Genomic DNA, 21,459 nt, shown 5'->3' with positions numbered 1-21,459 from the left:
CCGGTGGAGAAGCACAGGCACATCTATTTTTGTTGCAGCCTCAGAACAGAGACAAGAAGTAAAAGTTAGGTCCCAACACTTAACCTAACAGCCAGAGTGCCATTGTGCTCCATGTCTTAGAAGCTGGTATCTATTGTTGAATTTGCTCTTATTTGGTCTGAAAGTGACTAAATAAGCTGCAGATTAATCAGGTCAAACTGGGAAAGAAAATATACCCTACCGGGTGGGAAAAGACCCTCCCAGTAATTTGTGCTATCAGATCACCCCCACCTACAGCCTCTAAGGTGACAAAATTACATACATTTTCATTTGATGCTTCTGTGGGATTTTAAAGTTGAAGGAGAAATGACATGAGGTGGATTTCGGAAATTGATCAGTTGTGACCCACTAGTTGTGTTCCACAACTGGCCACAAGCAGGAGTGGTAGGTACAGTTCAGATTGCTCAAAAGGTACAGATTTGACATGTTCAAACTCATGAAAACTTGGTGATAGCTGCATAGATGTAGTAATATGTGCTTGCTACTGAAAACTAGACAAATGGTAGAGTAATGATTTTTTTTTTTTAAATTAGTGAATTTCTGAAGATAAACTATTTTCCAGTCAAATCAAAGGCTTTCTTGACCCAGGGAATCTGTAGTCTACAATTTAGATTGTAGTCAAAGGATTGGTTTTAAATATATCGTTGATCAGGAGGAGAATCTCTGCCAGCTGGTGCCAGCTGGAGATACTCATGCAGATCAAGGCATATCTATGTTATACAATACTAATTTGTTTGCATATATTCAAATAAAACTAATTAGGTTTTAAGCTACCTTCTTTGCTGGTCACCTGGCCTTGATCTCCTGTTCCTTCTACCATATTCTTTGTAAACTAAAATGAACTGCAAAATCCACCTGAGTTCAGTGAATCTAGATTCATTAAGAATTTTGTACAACAGCCTATCCTATTTTGGGTCCATGGAATCAAGAATTTTCCTTCACCTAAACTCTTATGGTACCAGATGGTGTGAAAATTACTCTTAGCTAGTCAAACCCATAGTACAACATAGGACTGTTAAAAAAGAAACATAAGCTCCTACTTTCTCCTAGAAATAAGAACAGCAACATAAAATTCCTATGGATTATTTTAGTAATCCTATCTAAAGATGAGAAAAAACGCTTGAGAGAAGATCTAAGTTGAGAGATTTGGGAGGTTCTGTAAATTTGAATTACTTAGAAATATCCGGAGCTGGTCCTTTTTCCTGTGGCTCTGTGCTTCACCTTTGCTGAACAAGTTTCAGTTTGTTTTGGAGGAGAAAAACGTCAGGAAAAGGGGGGGAGGAGGCATAGCTCTGCTGATTTCTTACATCTCACTGTCTTCATGCAGGCTAGAACTACTGCTTTCCTCAGTTTCATGCTTTTCATAGTCAACATTATGTCTTTTGATCATTTCCTGACACTGTGTTTTACCTACACTGAGTGAATCAAATGGAAGGCCATGGCGTAAAATAATATAAGCTGAACCATGTATGTACTGAGAAGTACAAATAAACCAAAACACAGCTCTATTTCAAATGTTGAAGTTAATTTCCATGACAGTGACTTATAAATGTGGAACAGTCTCTGGAATGAACAACTTACAATGTTAAAAGTCAAGGTAAGAAATTCTTCCAAAGGATGGGGAGAAGGCTTTTGGAAATATGAAAAAAATTGAAAACAACTTCAATTAAGCTAATCTAAAACAGTGTGCATCTCTGTGGAGACTGTTTCTTTGCAATTCAATAATGGCTTAAGCTTTTTCTATTAAAAAATATTAAAGCATTTCAGTCAATTTCAAACAAAAATTTAGAATATCCTTACACAATTCTGCATCATATTAATTAACTTCTTTTGCTGAAACTTAAGTTACAAGGTTCTACACTATCCTGGAGACATGGTAGAAACATGGATGGTTCAGCGTTCAGAAAATGTCTCAGTTACATCATTTGCATTGCTTGCAAAAAATACATTTGTGTATTTGGGACATCACAAGCCAAATTCTCAAGCATACGTAGCTGAGCTGGAGTCTGAAACCTAAAGCAATCCTTTGTTAAACTGACGTACATGTTCTATGAAAATTATGCTGACATCTTCTAGTATCTACACATGTTTCTGGATAAGGACTTCCTAAGTGCCCATAGTGTTTCAATAGAAGCTAGAAATAGACTTGATCCTTAGCATTTCAACTTAAATATTTGGAAATATGATTTGCATCTTTTCCTCTGGTTTTTCTTTCTCTTATCTGATATCCCAAGCAATTCCCTTTCTTTCTCTTTTTTTCTTTCTTTAACTCCTTGTTTCCTCTTCCCTTTCTAACGAAAATCTCTGCCACAGATCCTGTGCACTGAAATAAAGAGGTGGCTTGCTATTTATCATTGTGGTTTAAGGTTAGATAATCTGCAGGCAATTTTACTCTAGGTGCCAGTACCTAAAAAGTTAATCTTTGCAATATATTGTGAATGGCTAATTATTTTTTTGGAACGTGATAAGTTAGTGAAAAGATAAGGACTGGTAAAAAGACAGTATTGCTTATCAAATTATTGTGGCATTTTTGTTACTTTCCAAGTGATTTGCTGTTGACAAATTAATTCCACTTCCCAGCAAATGATAGCTTCTAGTCTCTGTGGACTGTGTGTATGTTTCTTCACATGCAAAAGTGTTGGTGCAGGGGTTGAAGCTTCCATTTGTGAGAGGGAAGAGAGGGTTTCTTTCTTGACTAATCACTCATTTTTGTGTGTCTTTTGGTTTAGCTTGGAAATAGTCACTGTTATCCAGCTGAGTTAATTGTGACTTCTCACTGTCACTTCCTACTGTTAATCAGTTTTGTGATTCCTTTGAAATATCTTTTGTTCTTAAGCCTGTGCTGTTTTTGCTGCAGAACACCAACAGTTTTCAATGGATTTTTTAACTGAAGATGGAGAACTAAAACTGCCCTGTGTGGTAATTAGTGTCCATAATCAGAAGTGTACTGGTAATAGCGTTCTTAATTAGAAGTCTACTGTACTATATTCACCAGTTACACTTTTTTGAATGTTTAAAAAAGACTTACAGAGCAATAGCAATGAGGGTAAAAATAAAGAAAAGCAGATATATCATCTTTCTACACTGCACAAACTGTCATAAGGTGTCCAAAGAGTCCTTACATGGAAAAATAAACCACTGTAGAGGAAGGATTAAATTAATTTCACTTAATATTTGCCATCTTTGACATGACCTAGCTTGAATGTGTCATTTGGACTTATTGGTCAATAAAGAGTGAGAGGACCTGGGGCCTGGCTTAGGATGGAATGAGTTGCCGTGGAAACAGTCTAGACGAAGAGCTGCATGGTAAACCTCATAGGAGACAAAAAGCACCTGTCAGATTGGAAAGAAAATTTACCTTTGAGAAGCTGCATTGAAATCTTATGTTCTGGAGATTTCTTCTTTCCCCTCTGAAGTATCTGTAGAAATCACAGGCACATAGTTAAGTCCAAAGTGACACAGCTGACCACAGTCACCATCATGCTATGTATGCAGTCATCTGAAATTCTGTGTTATGATACTAACTGGGACCTGAAGCTATTTTGGTTTGTTTATAACAGCCTGATTAATCTGTATTCATAGAATAGAATCATAGAGGAGTTAGGGTGGGAAAGGACCTTAAGATCATCTAGTTCCAACCCCCCTGCCATGGGCAGGGACACTCCACACTAAACTGTGCCACCCAAGGCTTTGTGCAACCTGGCCTTGAACACCGCCAGGGATAGAGCATTCACTGCTTCTCTGGGCAACCCATTCCAGTGCCTCACCTCCCTCTCAGTAAAGAATTTCTTCCTTATATCCAATCTAAACTTCCCCTGTTTAAGTTTGAACCCATTACCCCTTGTCCTGTCACTACAGTCCCTGATGAATAGTCCCTCCCCAGCATCCTTGTAGGCCCCCTTCAGATACTGGAAGGCTGCTAGGAGGTCTCCACGCAGCCTTCTCTTCTCCAGGCTGAACAGCCCCAACTTTCTCAGCCTGTCTTCATATGGGAGGTGCTCCAGTCCCCTGATCATCCTCGTGGCCCTCCTCTGGACTTGTTCCAACAGTTCCATGTCCTTTTTATGTTGAGGACATCAGAACTGCACACAATACTGCAAATGAGGTCATCAGCAAACTTGCTGAGGGCGCACTGAATCCCACTGTCCATGTCACTGACAAAGATGTTGAACAAGACAGGTCCCAACACCAATCCCTGAGGAGCACCACTTGTTACTGGTCTCCAGCTGAACATTGAGCCATTGACCACAACTCTTTGTGTGCGGCCAAATTCATCTTCTGTTTAGCCTGAAGTCCTATGCCGGCGGTTTTATAGGTGGAACTTTACTGACTGCTTCCGAAGAAAAATAATGGCATTTTCCCTCAATTTCTTATTCAATTTCTTGCTGAATTCTCATAATAGAAAAGAAAAAAAATCCATAAAATAAAAAAAGATAAAAGTATATATGAGAACATCAGGTAGTTTTAATAACATTTGCTGTTTGAGGAAGGATGGCAATGGATTATTGGCACTGATTTATGGAGCCTAAGCTGTGGCAAAGGAACTTTGCATCTCAAAATGGCTGCATTTAAATAATGAAAATGCTTTCTTTTAGGAAAGTTCAAGGAAAGGGCCTCAATTCTGCATAAGATCGCCAAAAAGAAGTGCCAGGTGGAAGACAGTGAAAGGCAAAATGGAGCTGCTAATCATGGTGAGTGCAGCAGTACAGATTTATCACCTCTTCCTGAGGGCCTTTTTAACTGTTTTATTTTGTTTGAAAATCCTTAGGGATTAATTTCTCCTTCTACTTCGTATATACTATGTTAGTAAAAATATTCCGATTCCCTTTGCAAAAGAGTATAAAACTTCTGGATGGGATGGGATTTAAGTGCAAGAAGAGAAAGTCAGTTAAGGCTTTTAAAGCCCCCTGGCAGGGCTGGATAGAAAAAAGCAATGCTAATTTTCGATATGTATTGAAGTTACAGAAATAGACAAAAGTTACTCACAGCTTACATGTGATAATTTAAAAAAATTATTGAGCTGCTCTAGGAGAATATGTGTTTTATGTGGTATCACCCTTGTCACAAAAGAAACAACCTTCATACTACTTGCTTCCAAAATCAACCAGTTGGATGGGACAGCCATAATGTTGGCCGTGGAATTAAGAGACAGCACACATGCACTGAAATAGTTACAAGCGATCTGGCAGTCCACTGTGACTGTGATCTTGGATTTTTAATTTAGAAGAATCTCAGGATAGGAGTAACGTAACTAGACAGCTGCATTTACTTCTGTACACAAAAGCACACCATGAAGCATGTTGAAATTGAGTTAGACGTTTCATATTGCTATTCTCAATAACTTTATGTTGTCTGAGGGATTTTTGGCCGTTGCCAAAAATCTAGTACATACTTACAGAGATAATTCCTGTTTAGAGACTTCTGTCATAGTCAAAGAGTAAATTTGAATGAATTGCAACCAGAAACTAAAGGCCCAATTTTAACCCTTTAATTCCTGTAAAAGTTTAGCACAAGGACTACAGGATTCTATTTTAAAGATCATCCTCTGTTATTGAATATTATTAGACTATCTATTTAATCTTTTCCCACATTTTTGCATGAGAAGGAGCATGAGTACAGCTTGGAAATTACTCATTGCAGGGGTTATTGTGTTATAAAAGTTCTATCTTACTGAATATGCCCTCTCGCCTGTAAATGCAACATGCTGCCTTCTTTAATGTCTGGGGAGAATGCTATATGTCACTTTTACCTGAAGGATTAGTTTCAGTGAGTCTAGCATAGCACTGAATATTGCAAAGAATGTACATTTTTCTAGGACATGAGTACTAGTAGAATAGTTTCTTCAAATGCAAGCTGACCACTCAAAAGAATTTTATTAAAATGTGTACTGGTCAAATAGAAGACAAAATTTTTGTCTCTTTTAAAGGCAAATATTGGTCCATCATCAGTATTTGATGGTTTATTTATACTCAATATATGACAGCAGTTTCACTAATAGATTTGTTACTTAATATTTTGTTCTGTTTTTTTCCCACTCTTATTTATGGATGATGCCACAGACAAAAGTGCAAAAGTGGAAGTTGCAGTAACACCACCAAGTGATTCAGGACCAGTGCAGAATGGAATCGCACATAATGTTGAAGAAGAGGTTAACGTCTTTTTTATTCTTTTTATTTTAATATTGGTAAATACATTGCATGCTTGATTGTGCTCGTCACTAAAGTATAAATTTTAATAGCAAGAAGCTGTTAATATGAACTGTTTACAATGTATTTAATCTTGATTTACAACTGAGCCAAATGTACTGTTTGCCATCTGTAAAAGCTCTTCTCTTGTGCTCCTGCCCTTCAGCATAAAGCAAAATGGTACTCTCCAATGTATTGTTTTAGGAAATGTATTTTTTCTTATCAGATAAGATGTTCACAGCCCTAAATATAGCTAATAGAAATTGTTTGATTATCATCACCATTGCACACAACCTTTTCTCTTGAAAGGGTCGTGTTGTGCTTCATGAGATAGTTAAAAGTAGTTGTAAATGACGAGCTGTACACAAACTTCTTCTCCAGCCTGTCTTCCTTTATCTTGAGACAGGTAAGAAAGTAAGGTGAATGAGCTACAGTAAACTAGTGTTTGTATGACTGTTCTTGCATATGGTTAAAACCTGCAAACGAGGTAATTAAACACTTAAATGTATCTATTTTAGCATACACATTTGGTAGACAGTAACTAACTCATAATGTGTCTGTCTTGCACAATGTCTACTAAAACAGCTATACAGTTGAGCTAGCTTCTTTCTTAAACACATTGCAACTCCCAATTTTGCTGACTGCAAAATTTGGTCTTGCCAGGCCCTTTTGTAAGGTTTTTAAATTTTTTTTTAAATTATTAATACCACATGCATCCCAGGTGGGCAAACAAATGGGAAAATGCTGGTGAATTGATTTTGCTAAACATGGGCACTGCTTTTTCAGACAGAGACAGCAAAAGCTGCATAGAGAGAAAGTCTTCTAAAAATAATCCTTGACACAGAAGCTTCAGTGATTTTGTTTGAATAATTTTACTTAGCCTTCTCTTGAGGCCATAGTGACACAAGAATGTACTACAAGAGAAAGCTGAGCGATGGTCTATACCATAACATGAGCTTTGCCTTATTAAAAGTGGGATGAGCTGTGTTGCATTTACATACAGCAAAATCATGCAAAAAAGGCAATAGCCATGTTTTGTTTTGAATCATCCCAGGTTTATAGCAAGTTGATACTTGCTTATTTATAACTTAAGAAAATTGTTAGTCAAAGTCAGAGATCATCAGGGGGTGTAAAAGATATGGGTAAGTTTTATATCCTGAATGATCAGTAATGCTAATGACTCTCCCGGCGGAAAAAGAGTGTAGTAAGAACCCTATATCACCTTTTCTGTTACTCTAAGTTGTTCAGAGTGACGTGCCACTTAGAGATCCTTGTCAGCCCAAGAAAGCATTACTTTTATGTAAATGAGATGAATAAAATCTAAGTAATAAAGACTCTCAGCACTGCAGTTCAACACTCAACATTTTAAGGTAGGGAAAGATCAATTTTCAGATCCGTTTGCATCCTGTTCTGAGAGTCCAACTTTACCACTACAATGAAATAGGTCTTTAGACTATTTTTTAACTCCAAGAGGAAAAAAACCAACAAAAAAAACCCACCAAAACAAAACAACCCCTCCACCACCCCCACCCCCCCCCAAAAAAAGGGAAAAAAAAATTCAAAGCAGAGTGGCTTTTTGACTTCTGTTATCAAAGGTTAATAAGGGATGACATAGCCTGATGTAACCTAGTAGGGTGTATGTAAATCAGTACATGGGATGGATGAAAATTCGATAGAGTTTGGTAGCTTAAGAAAGAGACTGGTCTTGCTTTGTAAGATCTTTTCCACTGAGATGGTTCATTGAAAACAATGAAGGAAAAGCAATCGTAAGCAATCACGTCACAGCAATGTCCATATGCTGTCATTTTGCATTGCAATGAAGCAGTTTCTAAGCTTGTTCAGAAATCTGCAAGATCAAGGAGCCTCATCATTCAAGACAATGGTTTCAATTTCAAGCAACTGCACAGTAAGGAGGAAAAATTATTGCAGGAGTACACTACTCAGCAATGTCTTCCTCTCATCTCCCTTTAGACACTTTAAGCTTTCAGTGAAGAAGGGTTTGGAAATTTTATGTTCATTTCAGCATGTATTGAAAAACTACTGTGCTGTGTCAGAGGTGGTATACATTATTTGTCTTTATCCAAACGACAACATGTAGCAAGCAGGGAGGTTTGTAACTGACAGAGGAGTGATTCTACAGATTCAGCTCCATCAATCTGAAAGAAAGGATTTTGGGTGTCTGCTCTCACAATAAAAAACAGCAATTCCCTAATAACATTTTGAGATGTCCCATGCTGGGTTCCTCCCCAGTAGCCTTTCTAATTTTGACTTTTTACAGTGATAACCTGACAGCTGCTGCTATCTCAGTCTGTTTCATTTATTGATATGCTGGAATCTCCTTTGAAATTTAAAAATGTATATTGGAAGTTTTGAAAAGTTTTAATAAAAATAGTCTACTCATTCATGTAACAAATAAATAGATCTCTACGATACTTAGGACTCTAATTTGCTGAAAGGTTCTCTGCCTACTCTGTGCTGTACAGGGACCCCTTCCTCAACATACGACCTAGCTTTTTGTACACAGCTTCTTGATACACTTTACCAGGCTGCGGCATCACTCTGAAGCTAGCACTTGGCTATTCAGTTTACTTCTGCTTTGTGTACTGGCTTCCTGGACACTAATAGGATTAATCGTGATTTATAGAAATGTAGGCAACAACAGAAGCGTACAGCATTTACATGTCCTTTTTCTTTGAGTAAGATTAGATTTTGAGGAAGGTAAATTGGTCATTGCCCTCTCAAGTCTTCTGTCTAGCTTTTCCAAACTTCATATAGACACTGCATACCCCTAGGAAATAGTCTGTCTTCATAGAGAATGGTATCACTTCTAAGAGCAGCTGTGTTCAGGGGAGTAATACTGAAGGTACAGGATAGTATGCCAGCCAGTCTTCATCAATAGCCTCTCCTTCTCTTTAAAAACCTAGCTCATTGAAGTTGAGCAATATCGTGGTTTAAGTCCAGTCAGTAACTCAGAACCACGTAGCCACTCACTCACTCCCACCCCCTTGCTCCCCCCCGGCTCCCAGAGGGATGGGGAGGAGAATCGAAAGAATGTAACTCCCACGGGTTGAGATAAGAACAGTCCAGTAACTAAGGTATAACACAAGCCACTGCTGCTACCACCAATAATAATAATGATAAGGGAAATAACAAGGGAAGAGAATACAACCACTCACCATCCGCTGACCGATATCCAATCCTGACCGAGCAGTGACCTAGCTCTTCTGGGTAACTGTCCCCAGTTTATATACCGGGCATGACATGGAATACCTCTTTGGTCAGTTTGGGCCAGGTGTCCTGTCTTGGCTTCCTCCCAGCTTCCCCTCCTCCCTGGAAGAGCATGAGACTCAGAAAGTCCTTGGTCAGAGTAAACATTACTGAGCAGCAATTAAAACCATAGGTGTTATCAGTGCTGTTCCCAGGCTGAAAGTCAAAAACACAGCACTGCACCAGCTGCTAAGAAGGAGAAAAATGACTGCTGCTGCTGAACCCAGGACAAGCAACAAGAACCAAGTCATTACAGCTCAGTCTTGACCTACAAATGCTCTTGAATTTGTATCTTTTTGCAAACAAGTATTCTCAATTTTACACTGAGAACATAATTTGCTTCCATTTGATGAGTAGAATTGTCCTGGGTTCAGGAAGGGAAGCATAGTTTATTTGTAGATTCTTATTTTTCAGTGATTCAGATTAGGATGCCTGGGTCTGAATCCCTAGACCCAAGCCTTTTAGTAGTATGAAGTTCTGTATTGGAGTTAAAATTGTCTGAAAATAAGTACATTAAAAATGTTTGTTCCACTACTACAAAGAGAATGTGCACAATAAACCCATCTTATTTATAAAACTCCTATTCTTTTGGAAGTATGGTGTGGACCCTTGTAAAAGGAAGGTCTCAGGCTACGACTGCAGGAAAAAGGGTAAAAAATAGGTTTTATGTTGTATATTACTTTTCATGTATTTGTAACATAATTGTATTTTTAAAAAAGTGTAATACTTCAAGTGCCATGATTTAGTTTTCCTCATACCTTTACTGGTTTCTTAGGGGTTTTTTTGGTCAGCTTTATATTATTTTCATATTCTTACTCTTCCCTCCTTTCCTTCTTTTTCAATTACACAAGGCTGAAACACTATACAAGGCAGTGTTGAGGACACTGTCAGTTAATGACTTTCACATGGTGTCATGAACTGGGTAAATTTCACTTTAATTTATCTTTTTTTTCTTTTTCCTTTTTTTTTTTTTTTTAATCTCTTTTTTTGTCTCTTCCCACTGTCTTGGTTTTCCCTTTTTTCCAGGCCTTTAATTCCATTCTTTTCACTCCACTCTTCTCCACGAAACCTCAGCTGACCTCTTACTAGCCCAAGCCCTTGAGCAGCAAGATAAACTCTGTCCTTATGCTGCTTGAGGAGTTCAAAAAGGCTTTCCAGAAACTGTTCCTAGCAACTCATTCATTTTTACCAGACAGTAAGACTCATATAATCTCACTTCCACTGTAAGCAGAGGCAGATCTACTACACTTTGATAAAAGCAGGATCCTCAGCTGAGGACAGATGGCTGTGGCCCTAGCCAGCACAGCAGGGAACAATACCTCCTCGCACCATACAGTCTAAAAGACATTCCTGGTTCATTTGTAGACAGAAATTGCCTTCCCTTCTTCTAGATATTGCATCTTCCTCAGGGATTTTGTTCTACTTAGAGCAGTCTGTCTCTTAACCTTTAGCAGGTTGCCACAAAGGAGAAAACTCTGTTATATAAAACTTCATGAAGTGGTACCAAGCATGTATGAGAAAATGAAAGAAGACTAAAAGAACACTGACTATCTCATTAAATGTTTTATAGGGTGCCCTTCACAGAAATTACCTTTCTGGGAAGTCCAATTGTCTCCCTTCCCCCCACCATCTTCTTAACAAGCATTTCATTAAGTGTGCTCGGTCACAGTCGTTTTAACCTGTGGCTTTCCTAAAAATAGTTTCCAATCTGAAGATAACACCTTTTCTTCCCACACACATGCACATACGCACATACACGCACAAACACACACACATGCAAACACTTTTACCTGTTTCCATAGAAACCCCACTGGAAAATGTTTACATGCCAACCATGTCAGAGACAGCTTTTCCATGAAAATAGACGGCATCTTAGGAAAATGACTAAAATGCTTTATTGTTTTCGTTTGATCTAATCTGCTTACCTGAGCAACAGTGTGATAAAGCACATTTTGCCTTCTTCTCCAAAGAACTGCAGCGGCAGCATGGTGTGCTGCGTTCCAGGATAGCGCCCCTAGTGGGGACAGGTCTACCCCACTCTGGAGTACTCTGCATCAAATTAGCATGATGTGAATCTGAGTAGTGTTGCACTCTGTGACTCGGGCTATGATTCTGGACTATTTTAAATATTCCTATTCTGTAGGGAGAGGGTAGAGGAGATAAGAGCAGCCTTTGTTGTAAGGCCATGATATATTCCAGCATCCCTAGTATTTCTTTGATCAGTCTTAAAAATTACATTTCCCAGAGCCCAAACATTTTCTCAGTTGCCACACACTCTAATGTAAATGACTGCATCTAGTTTGCCATTTTGTAACTTAATGAGAATGGCACTGCCATCAGAAGAGTTTGATCTTTATTTTCCCAAGGATACTCTGTTGCCTATTCCACATTTTTTTCTGCTCTATACCAGTTTCACTTACTTGAAAACTAGAATAATGAAAAATGGCATGAAGACAAAGGCTTATTCTTCAAATGTATCTCCATCACACCATAGCTGTTATTTCTCCTGGTGGGCTGACTGCAGTTTTGACTATTACATTCTGCATATTTCTTTTCAAATTCCCCAAAGAGTGCTGGCATTAACGTGGGCATAATAAACTGTACATAACCTGCAGGAACTGTGCTTTAAAGTATTTGTTCAAGAGCCTAGGAGGACACAAGCAGTGAGAATCTCAAGCAAATACCTACCTTGCACCTTCCCATAGGCTCCACTCAAAAGGTAGCTCCTAGTGAGTTTACAGTTGCAGAGAGGATTAATACAAATTGTTTGTCCTAAGAAGAGTAACCATATATAAGCAATGCATTCTGAAACCTCAGAGATTTAGTCTTATTCCCTACTTGAGTTTTACTCAAGAATTCATGAGGAAAAATGTTTTCTGTCTTTCTTACCCCATAGAAATTGCATTCTACTGTACGAGCTTACTATCTCACCTCTTTTACATTTGGGTTGGTTTTTTTTCAAGTGAGAGGTAGAGCATAAATGGGCAATTCAAGTTACAGACAAGAAACAGAAAACAGAGACCTGAAGCTGTTCATGATAGGGCTCAATTACCTGTTCTCTGCCTTTCTAGTGAAATAAATTAATGTGAGATTTGCTATTCTAAAGAGGAAAATTATTTTCAATTCTGACTATTTCTACTTACCTCTGTGAGAGGTAACATTTGGAGACATCATATTTTTTTCTAAATTCACTCACTGTGAGAAGTTGGGTTGTACAGACCTTTCCACTTCCAAGAAAAGGAAAAAATAACCCTCAGCTGTCTTTTGCAGTACTATTGGGTAAAAAAACATATTGCCTACTTATAGGTGGCACAATATCTATACTTTAGCATAAGCAGATTGAACTGCAAGTAGTTCCTGTCTGCAGCTTCCTTTCCTCATTCTATATTCTCCTTTTCCTAATTCTGTATTGACCAATGATATCGGAAGTCAAAATGCACGTGAAATATACAAGCATGAGAATTTGTAGCTCAGCTCTTCAGCTTAGTTGGGCTAACAGAAAAATCTTCAGAATATAATATTTAGGATTCCTATGCTATAGTTGTTGTAGCAATACCGATTAGTTGGTAAATAGTGGAAGATTCAGTATTTCAGATAAGTTTGAGGTGTTCCATTGTACTTATTTTCCATTTTTTCCTACTGTAAGGAAAAAAGTGTAAAAATGCAGCTTGATGTTGTGCCAGAAAAGCAACTGTTTTTCCTAAGATGAGCATAAGCATCCATGGAAACAATGATTTAATAATGTTTACTGGAAGCAGTGACTAGATTGTGAGTTTAACAGATGGAGTTTGTTATAAGCTGTTGTTTGTAAACAAAGTATATATTAAATGTCACAATATGTTTTGTTTATATAAAGTGAGACATACCATGATTTCCTCTGTTTGGAAAAATTTTCTTGGGAAAATTTCATAAACAAGCAGAATATTCTGCCCTTCTGATGGAGCATGTGAAGGTCAAGCGATAAACCACAAGATATCTAAAATGGCACCACCATATGCGTGTTTAGGCAACTGGATTCCAATGTGTATGTCATGTCATCATTATGCTTGCCTTCTTAGCATTGCAGAAGAGAACCATGCATCATTTGAACATTGCAAATACTGAGTTTTCATCATAAAGATGAAAATAAATAAAAAATGTAGTTTCGGTATGATGTAGTTTAAGCCCAGCTGGTAACTCAGAACCACGCAGCTGCTTGCTCGCTCCCCTTCTTCTTCCCCACTGCTCCAAGCTGGACAGGGAGAATCAAAACAATGTAAATCCCACGGGTTGAGATAAGAACAGTCTAATAACTAAGGTATAATACAAAACCACTACTTCTCCCACCAATAATAATAATAATGATAAGGGAAATAGCAAGGGGGGAGAATATAAAACTAAAAGGGGAAAAGGTAAAAAAACCAATAAACACAAGTGATGCACAATACAATTGCTCACCACCCGCCAACTGATACCCAGCCTGAATCCAACAGCTATCTGGCCTTCTGGGTACCTTCCCCCAGTTTATATGGTGGGCATGACGTGCTGTGGTATGTAATACCCCTTTGGCTAGTTTGGGTCAGGTGTTCTGTCTGTGCTTCCTCATGGCTTCCCATGCCTCTCCTCACTGGCAGAGTATGAGAGATTGGAAAGTCCTTAATCAGGGTAAGGGCTGCTTAGCAACAACTAAAAAATCAGTGTGTTGCCAGCATTCAGTTCTCAGACTGAAACTGAAAACACAGCACTGCACCAGCTACTAGGAAGGAGAAAAACAACTGTTACAGCTGAACCCAGGACAAAGTATTAGTTTCTACAAACTCTGAGAATGCATATTCAGTATTTACATTACAGATAGGCTGGAAACAGGGACAGTGAACACAATCTCTACCCTAAATCTGTGCTAAGTCATTTTATATCACTGCTGCTTAGTCCAGAGCATGACACCCACATTTGTGTGATCTAATAGTTGCCAAAATTATTTCCCTTTCATATCTTCAACCTCAGTGGATAGTTCAGTATTGCTTTGAAATTCACGGAAGCTAGATTTACAAATATGTTGAACTTCCTTACTTCCACTCATTTTTGGAAGGTCAACATTTGAAAATCAGATGCTTATTCTAATTCAGAAAAAAAGGAAATAGAGATCCAGACTGTAGCATCTGTAATGCATCCTGGAGTTAGACTAGCAAGAAGAAGGGTTTTGCCCTACTGCACTGTGAACTCAATTTTGGACTTGCATTTAGAGAATAGTTGTCTCAGGAAGGCAAATGAGGCAGTACAACCTGAAGGTGAAAAGATCTCAAACAGATGGATCAAGGTTTCTTAGGAAACATCTGGCAATCTCCGTATGTAATTCTTTGTGGTCCTTTGCTACATCCACTCATGTTGCCTGTGTGCTTGTGCTAGCCCAATGATGTTTGACAGAGACACAAGACCAGAATGAGGCCAAGTGTTGAAGCAACTATTACAGTACTGCATTAACAATCTTAGGTGTTAATTTCCATACATTTTGCACAATTAAACTAATGTAAAGCTTTTATTTTGATTAAATATTGTTTTTAATCGTGGCTAGTCTCTTAAAGATGGCAATTCAGGAAGTACTTTTTCACTCAGTGCTGTATGAAGCAGTCATTTGTGCAACTTTATTCCAGCTGAGTCTGCTGTTTGAATTATACACAGGCCACTCAGAAAAAGTGAGGCAACCCTTCAACTGGTCCTTTTGTGCTCAAATTTTACCTCAGTCATCATATTTCAGAGCTGAGCGTCCACCTCAGATTGATTCTCCCACTCCAACAGCATCTACCAGAATGTAAAAAGAATTTATTTGGTTTTCAGGAGGTAGCCCCACAAACTCCCGCACCAGCCTGGTCCCCCAGAAGTGATGCTTCACCAGATTGCAGGTGTGAGATACAGTTCATCTGCCCACTTTGGTAAAGTGCTGAAAGCTAAAGGCAAAAGCTAGCTTCTTAAGTTGCTCAGGAGCTTCTTAAGTACTGTGTGGAGTGTGACAAATCTTGCCTATGTACATTTTAAGATCTTCTGATGATTATACCTATTATGATCTGTTCACTTAACTGTTGTCTTACAAGCATGCAATTTGGGAGTTTCAGAAGGTGTAGGGGTGAACAAAATACTGTCTTCTGTTGACATTGACACTGAACTGCTACAGTAGCTGCAGCCTGTCTATGTGCTGAGAGGTAAATAGGGATTTGCTTCCAGTCCATCAATATCAAGTGATATAGTCATGATGTAAGGGCCTGAGCTAAGATTTTGGCTTGCTTCTGTGAGTACTGATTAGTTCAGGTAGGTGAGTAGTTGAACATCTCAGGAGTTCATAATAGTGGCATAATTAAGGCTAGTTCTTCAATCAAAATCAGCAGTAAGTAGAAAATGTCACAACAATACCAACATGCGGTGACATTTCATCAATAATGCTTTGCTTAGAAAAAAATAACTGACGTGGTGATTCAAATGACTGCTTCTCATAGCATTGCCATCAGGCTTGTGTAAACAATCTTAAGATCAGGCAATAACTGACAAGAAACTTATTATAAATATTATAAAAAATAATAAAAAAAATAAAAAATTAAGAAAAACATAATATATTATAAATCTGTGGGAATAATAACTTGCACACTGCAAGGACGACTGAATTATCAATTATTACCTTTTTGTAAAAGTAGAAGATGACAGTATTCCTAAATGTATACCTCATGTTCTCAAACAAAACCAGTTTTCACCAGGTACTCTTTTCTGGACTTTAGCTTTCACTGAGCTCTCTAGGAATATTTCCACAGGCTCAATAGGGTTTGCATTACATGCATCTAATGAAAGAATCACTTAGGCTATTTTTCTGTAGCCTTATTCTGTAGTGTAAGTTAGATCCACATGGAATTCTCTTAAAAGTTCAAAAGTAATTTAATACATACACCCAAAAGGCTGAATCGTGATCGTTTTCTTTTTGTGGCAGTCTGAGAGGGCTCCATTTTGTTACCAGAAGCAGCCTAAGGAAAGAGAAGTTCGTGGCAGCCGAAAGGTTTTCTATTGTCAGGGAAGGTCCCTGTACACCTATGCTGAAATAATGGTGGCAGGTGAACAGCATACACGTAAAAGGAGACTAGAGACTGATGAGAAAATCAGCTACACAAATAGGAGAGGAACATCTTTCCTGCAGTTTTAGCACCAAGTTATTAAAAAGACTGCTGTATTATGGCTGGTCTAAACATGACAGGCTCAGGATGGAGATGAGAAAAAAGCCTTTTCTCCAAGAGAACAGCCCAGTAGTGGAGCTGGTGGAGTGGTGGAGCTGGGGCTCAGGGGGGTCTCTATCTCTAGAGACCAGCATCACAATCAGCATAGCTGCAAATGGCCGTCCTCAGGCAGCCTGTGAAGCAGGAATACCTCATAGTCTGGCCAAAATATTTTTACTGTGTCCTAGTTAATGTCATTAGGTAGGTGTGGTGGCAATGCAGTGTTTTCAGACCCCATGGGTTCTCACTGAAACAGCACAGTCCTCAGGACTCCTGTTTAAACAAACCCTAACCTCATTCATTCACTTTAGTATTCTACTCACTGTGGCTTTTCTTACAGAATGAAGAGGATGAGGACCAGCCTCTTAGCCTAGCCTGGCCTGACACCCCACGCAAGCAGCTCACCTACCTTCTTGTATTACCCATTGTTTTTCCACTGTGGGTTTCACTCCCAGATGTCAGAAATCCTGTAAGTAATTGTCATTGTATGTCAGTATGTTTTGCACAACAGAGTGGCTCTCTAACTAAATCCCAGAAATGGACTGTAGTGGATTTATGTAAAACTAGAGATAATGACTTTTTCTGGTAGTTTCTTCTTTGAAGAAGAGGCCGCAAGATCAGTCTTCAAATCTTCACATGGGTGCTTATATGCAACTGGTTAGTAATAGCTCTATAAAGGGTGCCATTCATATTCACTAATATTTTATGGTACAAAGTGAAAGCTCTTGAAACTTCTTTAGAGCCTTCACATCGGCATTTCTAGATCCCTACTGAATATCACATCATTGATGATGAAGTCTGTCCATCTCCAGTGCACTAAAAAGTATAAGTGGAAAGATTTTAGTCTGTCTAAATTTTCTCTGTGTTTCAAAAGTAATGAATATTCTTCTAAATTAATGTTTTACTAGACCTTTCTCTTCTACTTATTATCTTCTAATCTTTATACTAGAACAAGATACATAAGTCCTTCTGTGTGTAAAATCATAGAATCATAGAATAGTTAGGGTTGGAAAGGATCTTAAGATCATCTAGTTCCAACCCCCCTGCCATGGGCAGGAACACCTCACATTAACCATACCACCCAAGGCCTTGTCCAACCTGGCCTTGAACACCGCCAAGGATGGAGCATTCACAACCTCCCTGGGCAACCCATTCCAGTGCCTCACCACCCTCTCAGTAAAGAACTTCTTCCTTATATCCAATCTAAACTTCTCCTGTTTAAGTTTGAACCCGTTACCCCTTGTCCTGTCACTACCGTCCCTGATGAAGAGTCCCTCACCAGCATCCTTGTAGGCCCCCTTCAGATCCTGGAAGGCTGCTATGAGGTCTCCACGCAGCCTTCTCTTCTCCAGGCTGAACAGCCTCAACTTTCTCAGCCTGTTTCCATACAGGAGGTGCTCCAGTCCCCTGATCATCCTCGTGGCCCTCCTCTGGACTTGTTCCAACAGTTCCATGTCCTTCTAATGTTGAGGACACCAGAACTGCACACAGTTCTCCAAGTGAGGTCTCACGAGAGCAGAGAAGAGGGGCAGGATCACCTCCTTCGACCTGCTGGTCATGCTCCTTTGGATGCAGCCCAGGATACGGTTGGCTTTCTGGGCTGCGAGTGCACACTGAAGCCGCCTCATGTTCATTTTCTCATCGACCAACACCCTCAAGTCCTTCTCTGCAGGGCTGCTCTGAATCTCTTCTCTTCCCAACCTGTAGCCGTGCCTGGGATTGCTCCTACCCAGGTGTAGGACCTTGCACTTGGCATGGTTAAACTTCACGAGGTTGGCATCAGCCCACCTCACAAGCGTGTCAAGGTCCCTCTGGATGGCATCCCTTCCCTCCAGCGTGTCAACTGAACTACACAGCTCGGTGTCATCGGGAAACTTGCTGAGGGTGCACTCAATCCCACTGTCCATGTCACCGACAAAGATGTTGAACAAGACCGGTCCCAACACCGATCCCTGAGGGACACCACTTGTTACTGGTCTCCAGCTGGACACTGAGCCACTGGCCACAACTCTTTGTGTGCAGCCATCCAGCCAGTTCTTTATCCACCAAGTGGTCCACCCATCAAATTGATGTCATGTGGGACAGTGTCGAATGCTTTGCACAAGTCCAGGTATATGACATCAACTGCTCCACCCCTGTCCATGATGGCAAATACTTGCTAGCTTTGTCCCAAACACAGCTTGAAGTAGTTTAAGACTGATTATTAATACAAATGACTTATTGTTATCAATTCTTACCACTTAATTCATATTAATATATACAAAGAGACCAGACTGGGGAGACTCATGGAAAGGAAAAGATAAAAAGTCAAGAACTGAAAAAATCCTTTTGTAGTTTTCTAATCACTTTTCCTATATGTATCAAAAAATAGATTTCAAACTGCTGCAAGAAGCGATGTACAGTGTATAAGGTTATAAATCAACACCCTGAATTCTTTTTCCCTACTCACACACACTCAAAAACATTCCCATAGCACACACTGAAAAACTGCAATTCAGCGCAAGAATCAAGCTAAAATAAGACATCTGATTTGGTTTTAGATAAAGGTTTCTGACATTTTCCCTTCCAGTCTTTAAGCTTTCTTTTCTTCAAGTTTTCAGTCAACTCTAGTAAACACTTCTTGTCTGGCAGCACATAGAGCATACTTAATGAATTTCAGGATTGTTTATTTCTGTATCTATGCCCTCGTTTTATTATTCAAACCCATCCCTGTAATTTTTTTCATAGTTTGGCCCAAAATGAACAAGTACTGCTAAGAAATGATTATGTGCATTACTTTGTATTTTGAAAATCTGAAGTTGGCATCAATAGGCATGTAGCTTTGTCCAGTATTCTGTACTATACAAATGAGAATAGGAATGGTTTTGTAAAGTGAAGAAGCTGCATGCAATTATGTGATGCACTTGATTATTAACAATAGTATTATTCACAATAAGACTTGCATGCTGACATCCTACAACTAAAATATCCTGCCATAACACAAAATATAAGCCCAGATACATCAATGGCAACAGAGTTTTCAAATTTCATTCACTGAAAGGAGTAGCTTTTTATATAGAAGTAAAAGAAATGCGGTTTGTGGTTACATGTAGTAATAACAGAAGAGGTAACAGGCTGTATCAGTATGACAAGCTGCTTACTTCGAACATTGCTGTCAAAGAATTAACCAGATGGTTGCATAAACTGTCTAACTTTTCAAGGATACTTCATTAGTGTGTTTATCTGTGAAGTATTCTCACTTAGCCTGGGTGCCATCCCTGCTATTCCCTTCCTAAAAAAACCAAAACCTAGTAACACAGCTCAGCATGTGCATCAGAAAACAACTTTCCATGAAATCTGTGAGGCCAAAGTTAAACCTAAAATAATACTTTAATAGATTTTGTAGGCCTGTCATCAGGGGCTTGATTTGCAAATGTGATAATTTTAGTTAGAAACCGAAATTCTGCATCAGGATGTTCAGATTAGCATGTGTGTATACAAAATGAACACTTGTGTGCTATATACTGATTAGAGAGACCATATGGAGCCTTTGACATCCTCTGTGGGTGTCCACTTTTGAAAAAATGAGTTCTCCTTTCTTCCTAGAGTCTCTTTCCTAAAGTATGTTTTATCTGCACATAATGGAGATGGTTTGACTGCATTTACTTGTACTATACCAAGCTATATTTACATCCATGAGACCCAGAAGCTTTAGAAAAATTGTTTAATATACAAGGTCTCCAGTTACAAAGATAGCAAAGTCCTTGCTGCCTTATGTTCTTGTGCACATATATGCAGGTTTTTATACACTTAGAGTAGATTATGCATTAGTTCAACTAACTCACAACTGATTCAATATCTGGCATGTTTTAATGTGTGTTTAGTGCCTTAATCATAACTCCTTGCATTAAGCTACTATATATTAAAATCCTTACTATAGCATCAATAATGTTGCTGGCAGTACACCAGGAGTAGGTGTGCCTTCGGGAATTTTGTACCTGACTTTTTGTTCAGGTGTTTTGAACAACAACAGGCATTTTGCCTGAACTAATAGCTTATTTCCCCAGTGCCTCTATAAAGGCCACAAACATTAACTGTCCCACCTCCTCCAGTAAGGGCTATAGGGGCTGTAGTCCTGTTGTCGCTGGACCCATATGGGGCAGTTTGTTGTAACCCTGCAAATTTCCATTACCAACAAGGAGGAACAACTTACATGAACTCTTGTTGCCATACAGAGATGCACTGTTACCAAGGGGACAAGGGCAAGATGTTCCTGCACAGATCCAGTTACAGGAGCAGGTTCTGAGTAAACAGATTTAAGCACTGTCAAGTATGAAAGGAAAATCAAAGCTTGAAATGCAGATAAATTTATGTGGGAGACAAACATTCATTCAGGTTAAAGGTAAAGTAGATGATAATACTGGCTACCAATAAGATAGACACTTTGCAAATTACTAAGCACTATTTTTTAGTATCAAGCTCTTACAATAAAAACCTTCATACTTGGAATATTCTTGCTACTTAAAGTCCTGTTTTCAGACAGGCATGACATCAATACAGAATGTACCACGAGAAGTGTCCTTGAGATTAATGATAGACAGGAACAGTACCAATCTGACCAAACTAATGTGAAACTACAAAATTATTTCTCTTTTGTTAAAAGAGAATAGCATATGAACTAAATCAGCCATGGCTTTTTCTCATTTGTCTGTTACCATGACCACAACAGAACCAACTGGTAATACACTGGGCTCTATGTC

At 38.9% G+C, this 21,459-nt stretch overlaps 1 protein-coding gene across 2 annotated transcripts in view; it reads left to right on the top strand.

The window, feature by feature from the left end:
* The window catches only part of SLC24A2 (solute carrier family 24 member 2), a gene marked incomplete at its 5' end in the record, with an annotated part of 118,110 nt that overhangs the window by 90,423 nt on the left and 6,228 nt on the right, over window positions 1-21,459 (top strand). For both annotated transcript variants that reach the window (XM_080636705.1, XM_080636704.1), the window contains 3 exons: window positions 4,635-4,730; window positions 6,099-6,187; window positions 17,061-17,189. In XM_080636705.1, coding sequence (XP_080492831.1) covers window positions 4,635-4,730; window positions 6,099-6,187; window positions 17,061-17,189 — 314 coding nt within the window. The remainder of the gene's footprint in view (window positions 1-4,634; window positions 4,731-6,098; window positions 6,188-17,060; window positions 17,190-21,459) is intronic.

The sequence above is a fragment of the Psittacula echo genome (assembly GCF_963264785.1).
Source record: "Psittacula echo genome assembly, chromosome: Z".
Lineage (NCBI taxonomy): Eukaryota > Metazoa > Chordata > Aves > Psittaciformes > Psittacidae > Psittacula > Psittacula echo.
Note: the sequence above shows the minus strand (reverse complement) of the source record. Positions and strands in the feature narration are given on the sequence as shown.